This window comes from Tripterygium wilfordii, chromosome 11, assembly GCF_013401445.1.
Source record: "Tripterygium wilfordii isolate XIE 37 chromosome 11, ASM1340144v1, whole genome shotgun sequence".
Lineage (NCBI taxonomy): Eukaryota > Viridiplantae > Streptophyta > Magnoliopsida > Celastrales > Celastraceae > Tripterygium > Tripterygium wilfordii.
In genome coordinates, this window is record NC_052242.1 from 13,351,826 (window position 1) to 13,365,433 (window position 13,608).

At 38.8% G+C, this 13,608-nt stretch overlaps 4 protein-coding genes across 7 annotated transcripts; 3 read left to right on the forward strand and 1 right to left on the reverse strand.

Moving 5' to 3' along the window:
* The first annotated feature begins 575 nt into the window (after positions 1–575).
* On the forward strand, positions 576–2,590 carry LOC120009448 (aldehyde oxidase GLOX-like). The gene has a single exon (XM_038860059.1). It carries the CDS (start codon positions 591–593, stop codon positions 2,442–2,444), a length of 1,854 nt encoding a protein of 617 aa, XP_038715987.1. The 5' UTR covers positions 576–590; the 3' UTR covers positions 2,445–2,590.
* Positions 2,591–4,444: 1,854 nt separating this feature from the next.
* Positions 4,445–5,834, reverse strand: LOC120009868 (histone H3.3). 3 transcript variants are annotated; one of them, XM_038860597.1, is made up of 5 exons: positions 5,678–5,834; positions 5,433–5,540; positions 5,123–5,199; positions 4,936–5,026; positions 4,449–4,832 (listed from the first exon to the last, which is right to left on the reverse strand). In XM_038860597.1, the coding sequence occupies exons 2-5, from the start codon at positions 5,502–5,504 to the stop codon at positions 4,662–4,664; spliced, it is 411 nt and encodes a 136-aa protein (XP_038716525.1). In that variant the 5' UTR covers positions 5,505–5,540; positions 5,678–5,834; the 3' UTR covers positions 4,449–4,661. The 3 variants fall into 3 exon arrangements, with proteins under 3 accessions (XP_038716527.1, XP_038716525.1, XP_038716526.1); XM_038860598.1 differs by having other exon boundaries at positions 5,659–5,706; XM_038860599.1 differs by lacking the exon at positions 5,678–5,834 and having other exon boundaries at positions 4,445–4,832; positions 5,433–5,510.
* Positions 5,835–6,001: 167 nt separating this feature from the next.
* LOC120009869 lies at positions 6,002–8,301 on the forward strand. Its single transcript, XM_038860600.1, has 3 exons — positions 6,002–6,159; positions 7,056–7,226; positions 7,909–8,301. Exons 1-3 carry the CDS (start codon positions 6,064–6,066, stop codon positions 7,990–7,992), a joined length of 351 nt encoding a protein of 116 aa, XP_038716528.1. The 5' UTR covers positions 6,002–6,063; the 3' UTR covers positions 7,993–8,301.
* A 1,268-nt stretch (positions 8,302–9,569) lies between these two features.
* LOC120009444 (protein BASIC PENTACYSTEINE6-like) lies at positions 9,570–13,253 on the forward strand. Of its 2 annotated transcripts, none has more exons than XM_038860051.1 (4): positions 9,570–9,671; positions 11,479–11,530; positions 11,658–11,834; positions 11,942–13,253. In XM_038860051.1, the coding sequence occupies exons 3-4, from the start codon at positions 11,766–11,768 to the stop codon at positions 12,878–12,880; spliced, it is 1,008 nt and encodes a 335-aa protein (XP_038715979.1). In that variant the 5' UTR covers positions 9,570–9,671; positions 11,479–11,530; positions 11,658–11,765; the 3' UTR covers positions 12,881–13,253. The 2 variants fall into 2 exon arrangements, with proteins under 2 accessions (XP_038715979.1, XP_038715978.1); XM_038860050.1 differs by having other exon boundaries at positions 9,615–9,764.
* The last annotated feature ends 355 nt before the right edge of the window (positions 13,254–13,608 follow it).

The following is a 13,608-nucleotide window of genomic DNA, read 5'->3' on the forward strand; positions in this document are numbered from 1 at the left end:
ATATATTTTTTATCTTTTTATAGTATAAAATGATAACAAACACGTAAATAATTGACATTAAGTTGGCCAATACACAAGAGAATATTTTCTTGTTTCCAAGAATTATTATTTTTTTCGTTTTCTATTTTCAAGTGATTTTTCTTATTTTTTAAAATGGCAATCAATGTGTTTTTAGAATTGTTTCTTTTTTTTTTTTTGAAAAATAAAAACAAAAAACACATGAAAAATAAGTATAGCAACCATATCCTAAATATTTTTGATACAAAAATGACGTGTTTTAAAAATCATGAGAACGTAATTCAAATTAAAACGAACTAGAACTATTATACTAGTCATGTTGGATTTGCATCACATTTAGGCAACAATGTCAAAGTTATATATCTTGGATGCAATCAAATTAATCACATATACATATAATTGTTAGACTTTTACATCAGAGAATTAATTGAGGGAAATCAAAATATTTTATAAAGATTAGATTTAACATCTCTTAATTGTAAATCTTAGTGAAAATCGAACTCGTGAACTATCGAGTTTATACTGTTTAAACTCAAAGAAATTCACCAACTAAGCTATTATAGGAAGTGGTTATGAGACACTGTATTCTAACTAAGACTCGTCAAGACACTATATTCCAAATTCTCTATTTCACTTCCTATGACCTTTCCACGGTTTTTCCAGCGATTGAAGATTCACATCAATCATCAACACAGTCGTCACGAGCGTTTATAAATGCCAGAGACAACCTTGACGACCGAACAAAATCAACAACTCAGTTCATTCATTCATCAATGTCTCCGACACTAATAACTCTGTCCACGCTCTTCCTCCTTGTCTTAACCCAACCATGCCTCCACCGCAGCATTCTCGCCGAAGCAGCCGGTGGCCGGTTCCAGCTCCTACAGAGAAGCATTGGCATAGCTGCTATGCACATGCAACTCCTCAACAACGACCGTGTCATCATCTTTGACCGAACCGATTTCGGGCAGTCAAACATCTCACTCCCTGCCGGTAAGTGCAGGACCGACCCAAACGAGACAGCTTTGAAGACTGACTGCACTGCTCACTCAGTCGAGTACAATGTTTTGTCAAACGAGTTCCGGCCACTTATGGTGCAGACAGACGTATGGTGTTCTTCAGGCGCCGTAACGCCTGATGGCCGTCTGATCCAAACTGGTGGCTTCAATGACGGTGATCGAAAGGTCAGGATTATGAGCGCATGTGATGGAGGCTGTGATTGGGTGGAGGTTGGAAATGGACTCGCTGCCAGGAGATGGTATGCGACCAATCATATACTGCCAGATGGAAAGCAGATTATAATAGGTGGTCGGAGAGAATATAATTACGAGTTCTACCCCAAAAACGGCGCCGGATCAAACACTTACAGTTTACCCTTTCTGGTTCAAACCAATGATCCGGGTATCGAGAACAATTTGTACCCGTTTGTTTATCTCAATGTGGACGGGTTTCTATTCATTTTTGCTAACAATCGAGCTATATTGTTCGATTACTCGAAAAACAAGGTGGTCCGGACTTACCCGGCAATACCGGGTGGAGACCCGAGATGTTACCCGAGCACGGGCTCTTCAGTTTTGCTTCCATTGAAGAACTTGGGAGGACCGGGTGGTGTTGAAGCTGAGGTTCTGGTATGTGGTGGAGCCCCGAAAGGATCCTTTACCGCGGCTGGTAAGGGGAATTTCGTCGGAGCTTTGAATACTTGCGCTCGGATCAAAATAACAGACCCGAACCCGCAATGGGTCATGGAGACAATGCCTCTCGCTAGAGTCATGGGCGACATGACACTGCTCCCGAACGGCCACGTTTTGATTATCAACGGCGCAGCGGCGGGTAGTGCGGGATGGGAATTAGGGCGTAAACCGGTTCTGAGCCCGGTATTATACCGACCCGGGAAGAAACTTGGGTCAAGATTCGAGACCCAGAACCCGAGTACAATTCCAAGAATGTACCATTCCACGGCGATATTGCTGCGCGACGGGAGGGTTCTCGTTGGAGGTAGTAATCCCCACGTCGGATATGAATTCTCCGGAGTACTATATCCGACAGAGTTGAGCTTAGAAGCTTTTAATCCGTCGTACTTGGACGTAAATTTTGTTGGTGTAAGACCAAGAATCGTATCTCCGGCAACTCAAGCGAAGCTAAAATATAAACAGATCTTAACGGTGCGTTTTTCTGTGACCGGAACTGTGGTTCCAGATTCGGTGTCGGTGACAATGGTGGCACCGTCATTTACGACTCACTCATTCTCCATGAATCAACGATTGTTGGTTCTTGACTCAGAGAAAGCGACGAGTTTGGGGAAATCAGTTTATGAGATTCGGGTCACCACACCCGGGTCGGGTATTCTTGCACCGGCTGGGTATTATATGCTATTTGTTGTTCATCAAGAGATTCCCAGCGCAGGCATTTGGGTCCATCTCCAGTGAATTTGAATTTCTTTCGCCAACTCCTTTTCAGAAAAAAAATAAAATCAAGGTTTTATTAATAGTCCCATACAAAAATGTATTAAAGAATTACTACAATAATATGATTAAAAAAATCATTGTTTAGATTGAAGCTCAAATTTGGAGTATCGAGTCGTGTTGTGTGTATGTATGTATGTTTTTTTTTTTTTTTTACTGGTAACGATATAATACAAGTTTATCCTTTATATTTTTATGTGAACGTAAACTCAGGCCCAAAAGTTAGGGCGTAAAATTTTTTTCCACTTGTGACATAATAAGTTGGGCTAAAATGCGTGGGCACAAAAGCGATGCTATCAGTGAAAATCGAACTCATAACCACAAGACAAGAGTGATGCTATCAGTGCTGCATAATTTATGATATATTAAAGCACAAGTTGTTGATAGAAAACATTTTTATTAAATTCGTTTGGAACAGAAAGACACACCAGTCAATATCTCTTTAACGAGACATTAACACAAATCAACGTCAAGAAATCTGGCCAAAAACTTGCTATGATGCTTGTTAGCTGGTTAGTCTATTTATTTCTTTAATTTTCCTTGGTTTCACATGTTAAAGCTGGGAATCCCGACTTGCAAAATAGGTTTTGGATTCCATGTGCGAAGCCAAAACACGTCAATCTAAATTTATTACCCGTGGTCCTGTATTTTTTAAAAGCATGCAAAAGAACAAGAAAGAAACCACTATCATTAACCATTAATGCTCATGAATTAATTGTATATATGCACCCATGTGACTATTAAATAGTAATGATGGAGAGATCTAGTAAGTAACTGATATCCTAGTTATCCCATTTGTTTAGTTGTATTAAAAAGATTTCATGTGCATCATGTATGACATGTGGAGTTGATGAAATCGATTGAATATTGTGCGTGCGATAGTTGGAATACAAACGGCTGAAATCTTTATCTTTTCGAATATTAAATGACAGAACAAGAAGAGAGAGATTATTATGAACGAATGTGTCCATAAATCTTGACAAGTATAAAAAGATGTGTCCATAAACAGAGTCCCATTCATGGGCAACACGTTGCTCACAGTCACAGGTCACAGCCCTTGCCACCAAATCCAAAATGATATGTGTCCATAATCTAGGTGGCATGAGGAGAACTGTGGGGACCATTTAATACAAAATGGTCTCCCACACTTCTCCTCATACCATTTAGATTATGGATAATTATAGACATCAAAATTATGAACATATAATGCTATGGATAATTATAGACATCAAAATTATAAACATGTAGTGCTTCTGTCACCAAATTGGGTTGCGAATAGATAGGAATTATGAAGCATGCTGCTCACGGGGGCATTGGACAAGGGTCAAAATTCACGGGAGTGCCTGTGGAATGGACAGCGGCCACTAGTTGAAGTTGGGGGGTCAGGGTTCAATTTCCCACTCTCCTTGCCCATCATAATATATATGTGTGTGTGTCACTTACCTAGTTACCTCCCAAAAAAAAATAGTAACCCTATAGTCCTATTTTTTACCTCTATTTTAACCTTCAATCCACATGATTGTGATTAAATTGAGGGTAAAATATCGAGAGAGAAGCATTTTCCAAAAAAAAAAATATCAATTTAAGTGGACTTAGAGTGTTTCAGTTTCACTTAATCTTTGTTTACGAGAGTTGAAGTCCGGGCCCAAACTTCGGGCCATGTCCAACATCCAAGCTAATTAATTCAGAGCGACCCAACAACCAGCCCAGCTAGTAAAGTCGTCAATCTACCTCACATAAAAGTGTCGTCAAGAGTTGAACCTCCAGCCAGCTTATTGGACCTGGCTCAAGACTTGAGAGGCCCGCAGACTATAAGTCCAACATACTCGAAGCCCAATAACAACTTCAACGGACTCCCTAGCAAAAGCCCAACTCTTACTTATGGCAAATGCTGGAACAAGTCACGAAAACTTACCATAAAAAAAAAGTCACGAATTCTAGCAAATCCTCAACCAACAAAAACATAACGAAGAACAAAGTTCTTATTAACCAGAAATTCAATTCCATGAACAAAAGCCACATTCATAAATCTTTGGCAATGTCAACAATTCTAAATTGAATTGCATTTCAATACTATCAATAAATAACCCTTTACAAAAGAGCAAACGAACCAAATATCCATTCCCTTGGACTAGTAGTCCTGATAAAAAAAATCATAACCCATAAAAGCAGCTAAACATCTTATGCACGTTCACCACGGATACGGCGAGCAAGCTGGATATCCTTTGGCATGATAGTCACCCTCTTGGCGTGGATTGCGCACAAATTGGTATCTTCGAAGAGACCAACCAGATAAGCCTCGGCGGCCTCTTGGAGAGCCAGAACAGCGTGGCTTTGGAACCTCAAATCAGTCTGACAAAATAAAGAACATCATATATTAACATCAGATAATCAATAACCATTACTAAAGGAAAACCAAATCACAAGATTAGTTGTAGAAGAAATCACTAATTACCTTGAAATCTTGAGCAATTTCACGAACGAGGCGCTGGAAGGGAAGTTTACGGATCAAAAGCTCCGTACTCTTCTGGTACTTGCGAATTTCACTGTTCATACAGAGAGATGTGATCGAATTAAATTTTGTATTTCAACAGACGAGAAACATTCAGTTCAAAATTACAATCATAGAAATCGGTAATTACCGGAGAGCAACAGTTCCAGGGCGGTAGCGATGAGGCTTCTTGACACCGCCTGTGGTGGGCGCCGACTTCCTTGCAGCCTGAATTCACGGACAAGAACACACATTCTCAGATCTAATCAACTAATCGAAACTAGAAAAAGAAAAAGACGAAAAAGATACTGGATATATCGAACTCGGGACAGGATTATCAAAGAAAGGCATATGATGCTTCAAGATTTCTTGAGCTTCAAGGTAATCCTAGGAGATGCTCACGATCTCAACAAGACATAAGACTAAAACAAAAGGATGCGGAAAACCATAACGAGACGCACCTTTGTAGCGAGTTGTTTCCTTGGAGCCTTGCCACCGGTCGACTTGCGAGCAGTCTGCTTGGTACGAGCCATCTCTCAAATCAACAAAACAAATTCTCTCTTGAAAATCTGCAAGAATCACAGTAAAGTTCGATCAACAAAAATCGCATCGAATTCACCGGCCTCTATCGACAGATCAAAAATCGCCAGAACAACAGCGGAAACCCTAGATACAAATATGAGAAACCTAAGGAGTTTTCTCTTACCCTTCGAAAGACTCTTCCCCCAATTCTAATCGATAAGATGTTTGACAGAAACGAGAACGAGAACGAGAACGAGAACGGAATGAATGACGATGAGAGTACGTCGCCATTTATAAGGGGACGGGGAGGCTTTGACGTCGACTTTTCAACGGCATTGAGCGGCCGTGGAGGTGATTTTGAAGGAGCACGATCCCTGTAATCGATTTCTATTGGTTGATTTTGGGTAGTATGGATTGCCAGCGTGGCCGAGTTGTGTTTCTTTCAAGACAGATATACGGACTGAGTTGGGTATTCCTACTCAGCAGAGTTATCGTTAATTTAATCCGCCCGTAATGAATAAATAATAATGCATGACGTCGTTTTGAAGGTTTGCGGCGTTTGCCCGATTCATGGAGCATACCAACAGGAGAGGCTACGCATGGGCCGTCTCGGCCGGACTCAACGCTGCTCTCGCTGCCATTTCCGCCAAGTTCTTCTCATCTCTGGTAACTATGATCTTAAACTTTGTATCGCCCTCTGATCCCAAGATTGAAAAATTCGCATAAATTACCATAGGGCAACGCCATATTCAACTCAGACTCAGAGGATCATTTGATGTATAGATTTAGAAGTGTTTAGAACTGTGATTATGAAGATGATATGGTAGCTGATGTTCCATTGCATTCCCTGTCTATTTTCTCGGTTCCATGTGGCAGCGTATGGATTTTGGTTGTTTGATTGATGTTTGTTGTTTTACGGACTCAATTGGGTTTATCTGCTAATGTAAAGCATGCTCCATTGCATTCCCTTATTATTGAAGAGTTCAGTATGATTATATTGAATTTTCAAAACTTGTTGGTTTGTTGCTGCATTGTCTTTATTGTCTTGTATATCATCTGGGTCTTTCATAGATAACTTGTTTAAGATTTGTGTATGTTTTACGAGGAGTCACTGATTCGGGATAGCTCTATTGTCACGAATTATCAAAAGGGGAAAATGTACCTCGTTAGTCATGGAGCATTGGCTTCTCTGTTTGTCTAGTTCTTTCATCTGGCCATATGACCTAGTTCTTTAAGTCTTAATTATGAGTCTTTCTGCATTTTGCTTTAAGCTCTTCTATTTTACAATTGCCCATGCTTCTGAAGTTTCTGTGATTCAGCTTTATTTAGTGATAGGGCATGTTGAATTTTACTCAGATTCTTGGCACTTACATTTGTTTGTGATTAGTTTTTTACATGAAATGATTGGATGCATGTCTGTGTTCAACTTTGATCTTTTCTTTTTGTTCTCTTCCCTGTAATATATGCAACCACTTGTTTGAGATACATCAGCTTGCGACAAATACTATAGTTTCTCTCTGGTGGCATCTAGTTCATGTTTCAAAATTTTATTTTCTGAACAGCTCATCAAATATGCTTTGGTGGTATTGCTTAATGTGACAATGTGGGGATGTTACATAAACAGCCTTAAAGCTCTTTCTTCTCTACAAGCTACCGTGACGAATTTTGCTACTAACTTCCTCACTTCTGGTCTAGCTGGATTCTTTTTGTTTGATGAAGCTTTACCGTTTAAGGTATGTCAATGACTCAATGGACACTATTGGTCTTCATTTGAACGTGTTTGCTTTCCTTAGTTGTATTTTTGCTCATCTTTTTATTCGACACTAAATTGATTGACTTTTTTGCTTCTAATTGATGTTCATATGCAAATTAATGATATCTGCTTACCATTGAAAGCTTTTGCCAATACTGTAATTGTTTTATTTTCCACTCATTCTGGTAACTTATATCGAGAAAGGAGAACTTGATGCCCTTTATGCGGTTGAGGGTATTTGTTATTTAAACAAAACAAAGCTGCAAAAAATGAAGTGCAACGAAATGGATACATTAATGCCTCCATACCATGTGAAGCTTTTCAAAGTAACCTAGAGTGTTGTGCTGCTAGGAAATGAAATTTTTTTTGGTTTCACTGCCTGGCATCTCAGGTATTGGTATTTAGCACTTGTTACATGGGCAATGGGCCATTGGTATCAGATAATTGATTTTAGGTGATCCTAACAAATCATAAGAGATTCTATTTCTTCTTTTTTTCGACTCCTAATTACTGAGCACAATTTGAGCTTCAAATTCTTTTGTCTACTCGGCTATTATTATATATGATAACTTGCATTTGAGATGCTTGCCACTGAAGTAAGTTTGTAGTTAACTTTCTGTTAATACTGTCACCAATTCCTGATGATAAAAGACATTTTGCAGTGGTTTGCAGGCGCATTCCTGATTGTAGTTGGTGTGCTTATACTCAGTAAGTCGAGTATAGAAAGGAAGGAGAGGGTAGATTGAAGATGGATTCTGCATTTGGAAAAACTCATTCAATCTGATATTTGGCTGTAGCTGCCTACCATCAGTTTGTGTAGCTTGTCCGGCTGCCATCAATTGTTGAGTCCTCATTCTTCAACATGAAGCAATTGATTCTGTGCAAGTGCTAAACAAATTGGACGGGATTGGATTTTCTGCACATCTGTTTTTGGTTTTCTTGATCCACGTTTACTGCTCCTAAGACTTGTTATTAGCATCAGGGAACCTTATTCATGACCTATTTAGAATAATTAAAATTTTAAAATGGCAAAAGATGTTTTTTTTTTGGGTATTCATCTGTAATTGTTTGCAAGTTACACCAATACCCTTTCAATCTTTTCTAGTTTCTACGACTTGATTCTTTAAACGTCGAGAAGGATATGAAGTGGGTTTGAGTAGTTAACAATTAACAGGGACAGCAAGTGCTTGCCGTGGATTATTGTTCATGGGTGAAACGTGTTACTGAGGCACATCGTCGACCTCGAGCAAAACTACGTCGTTTTTCTCATCGAGGCACCAACCAAACCAGCATTTTGTGTGTGTGAATGGGGAGTTGTACTAATCACCCAATCAAAAGAATCTCTATGCCAACATGTGATAAACCGCTAAAGCCTAAAAAAGAGTGTTCAGACTTCAAACATACATTATACTTTTCCAAGTATTCATCATTTTTTTTTATATAAAAAAGACCAATTATTGTACATTTGTAATTGGGCAATTCCTCTGAGAAAAACAATAACACGCAAAAGAAAATATCCAAGGAAAAAAAGATATTAAATTCAATATGATAATATCAAAATACCTTTTCAATGAGATGCTGATATGTGCCGTCATACAAGATGAAGGAGAGGAGATAAGGTTAGGGAGCATCTCAGTGAATCCATATGTTATCTCGGTCAATACTCCTCGATAGTTGACACTACCTAACAAGTAAGACTAAGACTTCAAGAGACCCTAGGTGACCAAAACATTTCGAGATACTGAGGATCACCCATCATCGAACATGAAGAAGATCTATAGGAAGATATTTAGGGGATTCATCCCCGGAAATCTCTCCCGCAATTAGGGGATTCGTATTTCGAAATTCATATAAAATGGACCTCCACTTAGGTAAAATTCGTTCACTTTTTCACTTTTTAATTATTATCTAGAGAGAGCTCTCATTATCGAACTGTCTTACTAGTATTATTGTATATCGATCGAACTTGAGCATCCCTATGGCACACCTTAGGGATCCTTAGTTCAGGTTTTCTACCTATATAGAGACATAGCAACAATCTCCTGATACCTATTCTGATTGATTAACTGAGTGCCTAACCGAATAGTTTGATTATCGAGCAATCGAGGAATCGACCCGATTTTGCATGTGATCACGATGATCAAAGTCGTCTTGAAAACTAATTCAACAAGGATTTTTTATTTTAAATCCCCTCAGTCCCAATTATTTTAAAAAAATCCTATTTAATTTTATATTTCTAAATTGGCTGTGAAGAAGGGGAGTGCGGGGCCAGTAGTCAGTCAGTAGAAATACAAATTAAATTAGTTTTACTTTCAAACAAAAACATAAAAATTAAGAAAATTAAAAATAGAAGAGAAAAACACGAGAGCGAGACGACGACAGCTTAAAGTGCCTAAAACACCTCTCAGCTCAGAGAACAGAAAAAGTAATAGATAATTCTACGCCTCTTCCTCCTACACTGTTTCTTCCACAGATTTTCCATCACCTACTAGTTTAGGGTTTCTTGTCGCTGTTGCTGGTAAGCTTCGATTCTTCACACTTTCTTCTCTTCTTCTGCCGATTTACTCTCATTTGTTGTTAGTTTCACTTTCCGATGATTTTTGCTGTTACCATCTGTAACTGCTGAAATTGCTGTTTGTTAGTGCTTGAACTTGGTCTTAACTGTGTTTCTGAACTAATTGCTGCTTGTTTTGTTGTTTTTCGAGTCTGATTTTGGCTTGGATTGGTGTTCTATGTGCAAATGAAGCTTTGCTTTGACGGAGTGGTGGGTTTTGATGTAAAGGGCTTTTTACTCGTTTTGTGCAGTAAAGCTTGATACGGGGATTGTTGCTCTTGGTTAGTTGGTTTTGAGTGTTTGTCTGGTGGTAGCATTTTTGTTTGGTTAAATTCGTAAATACAGCGTTGTTCTTTAGTTATTTTGGGGAATGATGTGAGCAACTTCATCCTTAGTTTTGGTTCATTTTGTTGGCTGTGAAATGTTACCTCCTTTGGTATCACGGGTGAAATTGGTGTTTGTTTGGGTTATAGGGAGGTGGATTTGGATAATAACTGGAATTAATTTGACCCTTTTTCTAAGGAGTGTCAATCCTAAGTTCCTAACTAATTTTTTTGAGTGTCTTATAGATGCGTCTGATGTTGATGGTAGATTTCTCGTTCTGAACTCAATACATTACTAACACTGGTATATGTGAAGGAAGAACAATTGAATTCAGGGTTTAAACCCAACCTATTTCTATTGCAGTTCAGTTATGTACTTAAGTTATTTAAGGTATTTTTTACGTTCAGGAAAAAAAAAGACTTCTTTTTTTAAAAAATGGGAGGGCAGATTTAACTAACTGCATTGAGTAATGACAAACTAATGCATCTGAGTAAACGGTCTTCTTTATGCTTCAGCCTTCAAATATAAGGAAGATTGGTATGTGTAAGTGTGTCACTTCCATAGTTCCGTATATAGGGTGGTAGGGTGGTATAAAAGAGACATTTCTGCATGAAGATATTGTCAATATCTGGTCCTCTAATCATTGGTTCATTCATGAAGGGCTATTGAGATAGTCTCACAGTTTAACTTGGTGCCGACTGGTACTGTCATCGTGTGCTGTCATTCAAGATGCAAGCCAAGTGTCAACGAGATAAGTTTCAAAGCAGCATTTGCAAAGTACATAATGGGAGGAGAACTACTTTGTGCAGGAATATATCTCCAGCCTCCTCTGTGCTTTATATGTTGCATCTTTTATGGTCTAATTGGTTTCCTTATTTGCTAGTTTTTATCCATCTGACTTTCAATTTCACACAATTTCCATTTTGATTCTCGGAGGTCAGCCTTAGCTTTTCTTTGCAAACTGTTGTTTCTCTCAGATTTTAATTTCTATCATTTTGTCAATGCCTTTTCTTGATAGTTTTTGCAGAAATTTGCGACCACCAACTTATTTAGTGAAATAGTGCTGTATATAAATGTACTTAAAGAAGAAAGCATATCATATTTATGTGCTTCTTATTCATGTGAATTCGAGTTGACATTCCATTAAGAGAGCTCTATTTCAGTTTACTTGCCATTTATGTGTATAGAAAATCTTCCTGAAATGCTTTTGCTTTAATGGAGATTGACAGATTGTTATTCAAACCTGCAACTATGGAGATTTACAGAGCAAAGAAACGATGTTGTCCCATCTATTATTAATCTTTTTGATACAATTTCATTGAAGTAGGTAACTCTTGTATTCTCACTTCTGCAGGAACAAGACAAAATTAGGATGGGTTTTTAGTTCTGACCTTTAACCGCCAATGGTAATATTCTAGTTGCCTTTTTACCTCCATGTCTGCTAGTTTCACCGATGAAGCAATTATTTTCTTCGTTTCTTTTTATGACTGTGCTCTGAAAACAAAATTTCATATCATTTTCATTCTTCTTTAGGACGCAGGAGTTGTATCTAGATAACTTTCAATGCTCAATTGACAGAGCATTACACTTTAATGAGTTCTTAAAAGCCTTCATGCGATTATTTCAATTTGAGGAGATAAGATGGATGATGGTGGGCATCGTGAAAATGGAAGACACAAAGCAGATCAATATAAAGCAGCCCAGGGGCAGGTATAAGGCAACTTTCTGTAGATAATTTGTACCATTCAAAAACAATTTCTCTGATTTCCTTCACAGCAACTACTGCTGCTGATGATATTTTTATGTAATTAATGCAGTGGTTGATGCAACCTCAGCCTTCAATGAAACAGATCATGTCAATCATAGCTGAAAGGGATCAAGCCATTCAAGAACGAAATTTGTCCCTTTCAGATAAGAAGGCTGCTATTGCAGAGCGAGACATGGCATTCCTGCAACGAGATACGGCTATTGCAGAGAGAAATAATGCGATGATGGAACGAGACAATGCTATTGCTGCTCTGCAATATCGAGAGAGCTCCTTGAGCAATGGTAACATGTCCTCTTGTCCTCCAGGATGTCAAATCTCGCGTGGGGTGAAACACATGCACCACCCACAGCAGCATCATGTGCCTCACATGAATGAAGGTCCCTACAATTCAAGGGAAATGAACACAAGCGATTCCCTACCAATAACTCCAGTTGGTACCGAGGCTTCAAAATCACGGCGGGGTAGACGACCTAAGGAAACCAAGGGAATGCCATCCAATAAAAAGGCTTCAAAGCGTCCAAAGAAGGTGAAGATGGAGAGCGAGGACTTGAATAAGATGATGTTTGGCAAGTCGAATGAGTGGAAGAATGGGCAGGATATGTGTGGTGGAGGTGATGATCTAAACAAAGAGTTGATGGTATCAAAGGGCGATTGGAAGGGCCAAGACTTGGGGTTAAATCAGGTTGCGTTTGACGAGTCGACCATGCCAGCACCTGTATGCTCCTGCACTGGAGTCCTAAGGCAATGCTACAAATGGGGAAATGGAGGATGGCAATCAGCATGTTGCACGACCAACTTGTCAATGTATCCACTACCTGCAGTGCCAAACAAGCGGCATGCCCGAGTAGGTGGGCGAAAGATGAGTGGAAGTGCTTTCAACAAACTTCTTAGCCGGCTTGCAGCGGAAGGCAATGATCTTTCAATTCCCGTAGATCTGAAGGAACATTGGGCTAAGCACGGGACAAATCGCTACATTACAATCAAATAGACAATCAACTAAGGAGATGACATAAATCTCAGGTATGCCTCGTCAATTTTCCTTTCTTTCGGCAGTGGGCAGAATAAAGATATGATCTCAGCCCGACAGCCATTGGAAGTTACTTGGCGAGGGACACTTATTAAACTCTGCGTCCTTTTGTAAGTACTTGTATCATGTACGGTGAAATAACTTGCCCGCTGCTGACTGCTCATGTATTTGTAGTTTGTATGAATGGAAGTGTAATTAGTGATAACATTGGTCATCTAGTTTTATTCAAAAAGCAGAACATTGATCATCCAGTGGGTCATGCTGCTTTGTTTGGGGTCTTGGTTGATTATGCTTTCAAATTAGTAGATGATGCTAGTTAGCAGCTGTTATATAACTATGTGAGATACCGTTTCCCTATATATTTCTAGTTGCCAAGTGACGATAGGTCTATTTAGGGCACTAGCAATGGTTTAGGGGGAAATGTCCCCTACAAAATTAATCTTGGGTCCCACTTCTATTACACAAAAAGTCAAATCAAACACGTATTCTAACACAGTCACATCAGTAAAACACAAATTTCTATACACTTTCTCTTCCCACACACTTTTCATTTCCATACAATCCAACAACATTCTATTCCTCCATATTATCCACAACAAAACTGCACCAAAACATCAAATATCAATACATCCACGTCAGTAAAACACTTCTCTCAATACAACCACATAAGCAAAACACGTTTTACAATA

Excerpts from the sequence above, each read along its gene's own strand:
- LOC120009448 (XM_038860059.1), top strand. The coding sequence starts at position 591 with ATGAGACACTGTATTCTAACTAAGACTCGTCAAGACACTATATTCCAA.
- LOC120009868 (XM_038860599.1), bottom strand. The coding sequence starts at position 5,504 with ATGGCTCGTACCAAGCAGACTGCTCGCAAGTCGACCGGTGGCAAGGCT. Across the intron at positions 5,200-5,432 it reads GGAAACAACTCGCTACAAAG|GCTGCAAGGAAGTCGGCGCC; the intron begins GTGCGTCTCGTT and ends CCGTGAATTCAG. Across the intron at positions 5,027-5,122 it reads CCTGGAACTGTTGCTCTCCG|TGAAATTCGCAAGTACCAGA; the intron begins GTAATTACCGAT and ends CTGTATGAACAG.
- LOC120009869 (XM_038860600.1), top strand. The coding sequence starts at position 6,064 with ATGGAGCATACCAACAGGAGAGGCTACGCATGGGCCGTCTCGGCCGGA. Across the intron at positions 6,160-7,055 it reads CCAAGTTCTTCTCATCTCTG|CTCATCAAATATGCTTTGGT; the intron begins GTAACTATGATC and ends TTTTCTGAACAG. Across the intron at positions 7,227-7,908 it reads ATGAAGCTTTACCGTTTAAG|TGGTTTGCAGGCGCATTCCT; the intron begins GTATGTCAATGA and ends GACATTTTGCAG.
- LOC120009444 (XM_038860051.1), top strand. The coding sequence starts at position 11,766 with ATGGATGATGGTGGGCATCGTGAAAATGGAAGACACAAAGCAGATCAA. Across the intron at positions 11,835-11,941 it reads ATAAAGCAGCCCAGGGGCAG|TGGTTGATGCAACCTCAGCC; the intron begins GTATAAGGCAAC and ends TAATTAATGCAG.